At 35.2% G+C, this 8,189-nt stretch overlaps 1 protein-coding gene across 2 annotated transcripts in view; it reads right to left on the bottom strand.

The window, feature by feature from the left end:
• Positions 1-1,906: 1,906 nt before the first annotated feature.
• LOC129257852 (acylamino-acid-releasing enzyme-like) overlaps positions 1,907-8,189 on the bottom strand; it is a 46,866-nt gene continuing 40,583 nt past the window's right edge. Inside the window, exons 20-21 of one of the 2 annotated variants that reach the window (XM_054896277.2) lie at positions 6,577-6,683; positions 1,907-5,413 (exon numbers count right to left, since the gene is read on the bottom strand). In XM_054896277.2, coding sequence (XP_054752252.2) covers positions 5,308-5,413; positions 6,577-6,683 — 213 coding nt within the window. In that variant the 3' untranslated portion in view covers positions 1,907-5,307. The remainder of the gene's footprint in view (positions 5,414-6,576; positions 6,684-8,189) is intronic. The other variant, XR_010292904.1, reaches the window with a different exon arrangement.

Here is an 8,189-nt window from a genome sequence, read left to right as displayed (position 1 = left end):
ATGCAAATAAAATTTGCCCTAAATTTGGGTTTTTGTGTATGTTTTTGCCTTTAACTCAATTTATATAGATAGTAGAATGCTAATTTTTGTTGAATCAATTTTTACATTTCAAACAAATATCTACAAAAAATTGCAAAAATATAATTAATGTATTTAATTTTTTTAATTCTTATGTATTTCTTTGTTTTTTCCAATGAAATCTGTCGGGGACCCTTTTGTGATCATAAATAGCTTAAAATAAATCCATTTAAACCAACAAAAGTAAAAAATAATCATACATTTATGATTTTTGGTTGAAAAACTCATTTACATTGACTTTGTACACAGAAAGTCACGTTTTTGAGCAATTTCGGGTCTGACATATACTTACAAAATGTTGCGTAATTTCGGAACAGCCTACCTGGGTGTCGCAAATTTGGTCTCAAAAGATGCGCAAGACTTGAAAGTAAAAAGTCAGCGAGCGGCATGGTAAAAAAAACAATCGCGCGACGGCGTAGTGACGAAATTTGTCGAGGGAGGGGGGGTCAAATTGATCCCCCAGTGAGTTAATAAGGGTTAATGTCCACCCAAATGAAAGTAAGCTTTGTCAACCGATAAATTTTCCATAATCCAAAGTAAAATCATGAAGAGTAAAATTTTATTAAAAGTGAATGCCTCAAGAACAATAAATGCACTTTGCAACATTTCTAGATGGTAAAAATGGGGGATGTTTCATTAAATTTTATTTTCAAAATGAACTTCACAAAATGAAAATGTCTTTGTCAAAAGGATTTTGATTTTTCTGACAATGTATTTTATGTTTTGTCATACATTTAATATTATTCAATAATAATCAGCAATGCATGAAATGGCATCATCTCATATACAGTACACTTCAAATGACAATAATGTTATTCATTAATAGTACATAAAGTTCAGATTTCAAATGTTTCTTTTAATATCTTCACAAGAGGTTTTGAAATTGAGGAATTAGTTGAAGTTTGTTCCATTCTTTTGGTGAGGTGATTGGTAAATCAGGTTTAATTTGAACATGCATTTTGTGAAGTTCACTCTATTTTCCAAGGGCTGTGTGAAAATAGGGGGGGGGTGATGTACATGTACAGTGCGTCTCATAAAAAAAGAACAGTTTTTAGGGATAGATATCACAATCATGTTGTACATAAACTTAACATTAATAGCAAGTGATATCATTTCTTTGATTACCAAAGACTTTAAGAATTGCCTATGCATGGAGGATTATAAACAAATAGGCATGTCGGAAATGATTTTTTTTTTGCAGAAAATCCTGTGCGAATCTGAATCTTCTCTCATTTAGAGATTCGTTTAAAAAATACTTGACAAAAGAAGTTAATGAGCCATCCCTTTCTTATTGTATCTGTAACAATTCTTGACCCATTTTTCTGAGTAACTTGGCTTTGAAATTTCCAGATCTTCTTGCTCCTATGTGAATTCCAAATTATATAATTTATGAAAATGAATTAAAATTGAATTTCATGTCAATGAAAGACCATTGATCTGAGACCCGCTTATTTTGTGGGACGCACTGTACCTGTACATATAAAGGGGCTTTCAAAATTGGCTGTGAGACTGATTGCAAGCTCTGCTATTGTGTACGAATATTGTAACCAAATGGTCACACATACACAGCCAATTGTGAAAGTACCTTCAGAGGGTGATCATCTTTTATTCTACTCATGAGCATGAGAGAGAGAGAGAGAGAGGGGGGGGGGGAGAAAAGAGGGAAGGACAGAGGGAAAGAGGAGTGAAGGAAGGAAAAATAGAAGGGTTGCATAGAGAATGTGTATTGGATGATGAGAAGGGGAAAATGACAGAGCCATGGATTAGAGTTACATGTGATTAAGCTAGAATTATACACCATTATCAAATGGGTGAGAATAGATGAAAAAAATTGACATTAAAATGCAAACTGCAAAATGAACAAGAAAAGGGACGAGATGCAAGAGGGTGCTCAGATAATGCGAAAAGAAGAGGTGAAGATTTACACTGAATGGTTTTATGAAGGATAAATGAAGTTTGACTTTGAAAAAAAAAAGACTGGTAAATTTCTGAAGAGTGGGTTCAAGAGGGAATCATCTTATATATATGGGGGGGGGGGGTAAATGAGTCGAAAAGAAAGGAAGAAAATGTTGAAATGATGCATGTAAATCAGCAAAGACAAGAATGAGAGAAGGAAGTAGAGAGATGATGGGGGGAGGGGGGGGGTTGTTCATGATGGAATAGGATTCAAAAGAAATATTGTGCAATAGAATAGAAAATGATAAATACAGATGTGTATGTTCATATAACAAAGGGAAATAAATCCGAAGAGACTGACTGAGATCATCATAGAGAGAAAGGGGAGGGGGGTGGGGTGAGAGATGTACAAGTTTTTCTTATATGGTACACAAATAAAAACAACAAGCCAAATATAAGTGCCATGGATATCGCACACCTTACAACTAGTCGATCTATGGACCCATTTTGGATTTCGCAGCAAATCACACTTTGCTTTATGAAAGAAAATAATCTTTTTATTTGCAGTTGACAAATCAACTGTAAGAATCCTAAAATCCACATTTTTTATAATTCTAAATCTTTATCTTGAAGGCAATGAAGCAAAGGCCAAATTGATTCCAAATAGTAGCCGATCGCATGATTGCTAGGATGTCATTATGATTACATATTGAATTTGCTTTATTCTCATGGATTGATAAATAAGTGCTAGTCTCAATATTCACATCAAATGTTATTTGATGTATATTAAAAAAATCAGGTCGCAGCTAGTCCAGTTGTAAGGTGCGAGATGGCCTTGACACAATTATTTAATCAATCGTCCATGCAAAATAACAAATTATATTTAAATTGTCATCATACATTAATTCTAGGCTCAATTGCTCAGTGAAACTATTTTTGCTGACCTCAGGTTTACCAGATTATGTATCCCGTTTCTTTTCCTCCATTAAATTTTCTGATCATCCTCAAATTGCAGTCCTCAAGTAATGTTTCTTTTTATATAAGTTTTAACCAGGAATGTTGCAAACACTTAATCCCGATCATGGCTATAAAAAGTTTTAGAACATGGGTGTGCAATTTTGAGAGGAATCACGCAAAGCAAAGCAACTGAACTTTACAAAACATTGCCCTTTAAAGTCTCTCCAGACTAAATTTGATGCTTTTAACTTCTACAAGTATTCCTTAGGGGATCATCAAGGACCATAATTATGTGGTGCTTCGACTGAAATCCAAAATCATCCTTAAACAATCTTTATGATATGTTTGACACAGAAGAACAAAATGACTGTATACCAGCTCCTCCTTTAGACTATTAGAGACTTAAAGCATGGGAATGTCCCTGAGAGCATCAATTTTTTTGGCTAAGTCAAGTAAGATTTAAGTATTACAAAGTGTTTTAAATTCACCCGTTTTGTATTCTATTCATAAAGCAATATTTTGTTCAAATACAATAATACATACAATAACCATGACAATCATAATAATACAATAGCTAATAATATCAGTAACGATTAATATTTATGCTGTAGGTGCACTTAAACCTGAGATTTTTTCTAACCCAAACTCTACATATCTTACGGAATTCGTGTAGTAGAACTGGTTGGCATTCATCAACAGTAGTATAACTAACTTTTGCCTTTACTTTTCAACCAAAGTCTAGAGCCCAGCACACACTACACGATCCATTGCAATCCGAGTTTCAAAGAAATTCTAGCATTTGATATGAACATTCTAACCTATAAATTCTTAAGTTCTAATAGTAGTATGAATACTTAAATCAAATTTCTAGTCTATTTCAGGCCTCCTAGTAGGAACACAGCAAAGTCAATTCCAAATCATGACGTAATCATTGGTTGCAGCTTGGCGCCAATTTTGATTTTACTCCATAGAATTCTTATTACACTATGACTAGCATTATGCCAAACTCAATATAAAATGATATTACTTCTTGGAGCTTCACATTTAAATCGTATCAGATCATGTAGTGTGCACTGAGCTTACCACGACACAACCTATCGGTATTAAATCAACTGCTCTCCTAAATTATCAACCAAGTATAGATACGAATGGTGTTATTCTAATTGCCTGTAGTTGCAGAAAACAATTTCTTGATAAATTATTTTTTAACACCAAGGTTAAATGTCACCATTGGCCTGTAACACAAAGCTTAGCAATGATCGTAGAGCATTTTTCTCTGATTGATTGCATTGACTACAATGTACAATCAATCATGGAAATCAAGAGTAAGATTAATCGCTAACCTTTGTGTTACGGGACCCATATCATCATAGATATATGTGGTTTATTTGCAACCTAGCTCTGGGAAATCATGAAATCTAAGCTGAAAAATGACCACACAGAAGATCACCAACACAGATAGGCACCTGTGGGACAGTGTATTTCTATTTGGAAAAAGGCAGACACTAGCTGCAATGCCATGCTTATTTTGTCAATTTCTCAGCAATTACACATTTTCTGCAAGAACAATTTGTTTTTTTAATTTCATTTATACATACAAACAATTGTGTTCTATTTTAGGGTGATTCTGTTTGGACTCAATTCCAGATTGATGCCACTACTAGCATTGATGTTTTTTTTTTTTGAAGGATTAACCTAAAGATGGGGGAAAGGGGCCTTTTAGGCCCCCTTCAACATTTTTCTTGATTAATTCAAACATGAAAGGTTTGTGCCGCATCGTTTCATGAATTTCCAGGGTTTTTATTGGTTGAGACTTGAGAAGCACAGTTTGTGACTTACTATGCTAACTGTTTCGAGTCTAAGATGCAAAGTTAGAGAACAAATTTGTCGCTGACAATTTCCATTAAAAGAGTTGAAATACAAAAGATATACATTTATCCTGAATAGAAAATACAAAAAAAACATTAAAAATTTTATACCAATTGCTTTGTGTGTGCATTTGATCAGAATCCTACAAAGAGTCTGTAAACAAAATAATAGCATTTCAAGGGCTTTATTATTATGGCTTTACAGCCGAGTAAAATTTTTTGGAATAAATAATTAGCATGATTAATTAACTTCAAATAAATTTCAATAAGTTTGGGACTATCAAATATACAATTTTAATGATAACGTCATGGGTGATGGGCATGCATCAATTTTCAATCGCAATTTCCCGATAAACATCCCAGGTTTTCTTTTGGTGGGGGGGGGGGGGGGCTTTAGGTCCCCTGTAATCTTTGCAGCCTCAAAAAATCCCAGTCTTTATAATATCAGGGTTAAACAACATGTTTTGAATGTCTTTCCTAAGAATCAAGGATCAAACTGGCCAGGATTTCATGATGATATATGATCTGTAATCCATTTATACATGTTCATGAAGCAATCTGCCTCGGCATCTACCTTGCTAATAGGATGACTGTTATCAGGATACATCAGTAATCTGGAAAAGAAAAAGAAAAAAACCCAAAATAATAACAAATATATGTAACACTAATAAAGGCACACAATATTTGTAAGCACTGCATATTATTACCCCATCTACAGCATGGCTACCCTAATTGGAAACTCAAGGAATTCCTTCATACTGGATTCCCATTAACTACACCTGGGTGTAGAGTGGCAAATTTAGATAAGCACCTTGCCAACGGACGCGAGTGCTGCGGTGGGATTGAACCCCGGACCTTGAGGTTCAAAGTCTGGAGACTTATCCACTTAGCCACAACACCTCTACATAGATAGCTACAAAAGCTTATACAGGCCAGAGTAGGGGAGGAGAAAGGGAAGAAGCTGTAGAAATAATTCTTGGTAAGCCACAATAAACACACATTGGGAGATTTCAAGTTTGGTGTTGACCTACTGGTGTTGGTGTTAGGTCAATTTTAATGTCACCATAGCACCAAACTTAAAATGCAGCTGGTACAGGGACGAATTTCACTAGGTGTTGGGATGTCAATAATGTGATTCAGATAATATTTATAAGCTCAGAACAGGTTTTGAAGCTAGGGGAACATCTTAATTATTGTGCTTCTAACACCAACAGCAACATCAAGACAGAACTTGAAATCACCCACATGAGGTCAAACTTTTGTTTTGGAGGGAGGGCAAGATAGTACGGAATGCAGGAATGATGAGCCTGCTAATCAAATACCCTATTAGCTAGAGGGCATGGAGGACACCACTAAGGGGGGGGGGGGGGTTCAATGGTAGGTTTATTTTTAATGGCTCTGTGACTTCGAACATCAGTTTCTAATGACTATGATTTCTTGTATATAATCCCAGCCATTGTAAATAGACTACCAAAGAGTGACGTCATCAATTTTTTACTGTTGTATTTCAGCATTGTTGATACCACATTTCGGTAGAGCATGATGAAATACCACCACTATCCAAATGTGGTTGGAATTTTTCCACGGGGGCCCAAAATATGACCTCATGAATACGTACAATTAGCCCCACTGAAATCAGAGTATTATTGGCTTGGTTCTAAGTGTTATGAACCAGGCATTCAATACATTGACTAATACTAAAAAGTTAACCATAATGACTAAGTTACTGTAACAGAAAGATATTATGGATCAGGGCCAGACAGGGAAGTGTACTTACCTTGTTTTGACACCTTGTGCTTTGAGCATTTGATGGTAGCGTATACCCTGCTGGGGTGGAACGCGAAGGTCGTCTGATCCGAGCATGATCAGAGTTGGAGCTTTAACCTGATGAAGGAGAGGGTTCCAAAAACATTTCAATGCATAAAACAAATAAGTAGTATAAGATTTATATAGCACACATATCCACCTTGTTAGGTGCTCAAGGCACTCCTATATTACCCAGACTAAGCTAGTCTACCTATTGCGGTGCTCACAGCTTTTCTAGGAATTACTTCCTGCCGGTACCCATTTACCTTACCTGGGTTGAGCGCAACACAATGTGGATAAATTTTCTTGCAGAAGGAAAACACACAATGGCTGGGAATCAAACCCACGTCCCTCAGATTGAAAGACGACAGTCTTAACCACTAGACCACGACGCCTCCAAAAATAACATACTGAATTTTCTATTTACACAGAACTGAACTCATTGATGACTGAATTCTGTAACAGACAATCCCAACCTTTCTGATTAAAGAATAGAGATAATTTTGCTCAAAAATAGAAAATAACATTTCTCGTAGGATTGCACAGCAAAACTGAAAAAAAATAAGAAAATCTTATTCAAACAAGAGCTCAGAACTGTGAAATTTCATAATCTTTTCTCTAAATTCAGAACGGTTGCAAAATCTGCTTTAATATCATCTGGCCCAGTATGCTATAGGTTGATAAATGTGTCTCCAAGCAAAATCAGATTATAAAATAAAAAGACCCATCCCCTTTGGTTCAAGAATGTTTAGTTTCTCTCAGTTACATAAATTAAATAAACAATATACATGCAATCATTGCTAGAAAATAATGTCTTGTAAATATATAAAATAAAGCCAGTATGTCTATCCCATTCAATACAGAGTTATGGCAGCCATCTCCTGAAACTCTTTTAAAAAAAAATTAGTGATAAATTAAATCAGTTTCAAATGCACGGTCATACAAAAACAGAAATTATCTTTATTTTTTCATAAAAGGTATGACAATTCCATGATTGGTGACATGTTTCTTAGTTACGGTCAAACCTTTCGTAGTGACCACCTGTCTATCGTAAGAACCTCTCTGATATGTCCACCAAAATGTTCTCCCATTTCATAGAAATATGTGTTATGGGCAATTCCATAGGTTGGTGGACATGAGCTCAATGTGTCTTTGTACATATAGCCCATCTGAACCGTAACGTGAGTAACCACTTTATCTGCACCCCTAGTAAAAACCATGTGTTCTCTATTTTTTTAATTATATACAAATTTGTCTCCCTAATATACTTCTTTGAAATGGATATAATCAACTTTCATAAAAGCCTTGCATGAGGACACTTTTCACTTATGTCCACTTTTCATTTTATGCATGTCCAAATCATGTAACATGAGTAACCGACACATTTCAAAGATTTGCCAGGAGCATAACGAAATTTCCCAAGTTTTGTTTTTATACAAAGGATAGTCAGACTGCGTACTATGTTGTGATAAAGAGATGTTTAGTTCCTATCAATAATAATGGAGTTACAGCTCCAAGTATGAGTCAAGGTGTCTCCAAATGTAACGTGTGTAACCGTGGAATAGCCCTTATAGAACCTGCGTA

Source organism: Lytechinus pictus, chromosome 3, assembly GCF_037042905.1.
Source record: "Lytechinus pictus isolate F3 Inbred chromosome 3, Lp3.0, whole genome shotgun sequence".
Classification (NCBI taxonomy): Eukaryota; Metazoa; Echinodermata; class Echinoidea; order Temnopleuroida; family Toxopneustidae; genus Lytechinus; species Lytechinus pictus.
Note: the sequence above shows the minus strand (reverse complement) of the source record. Positions and strands in the feature narration are given on the sequence as shown.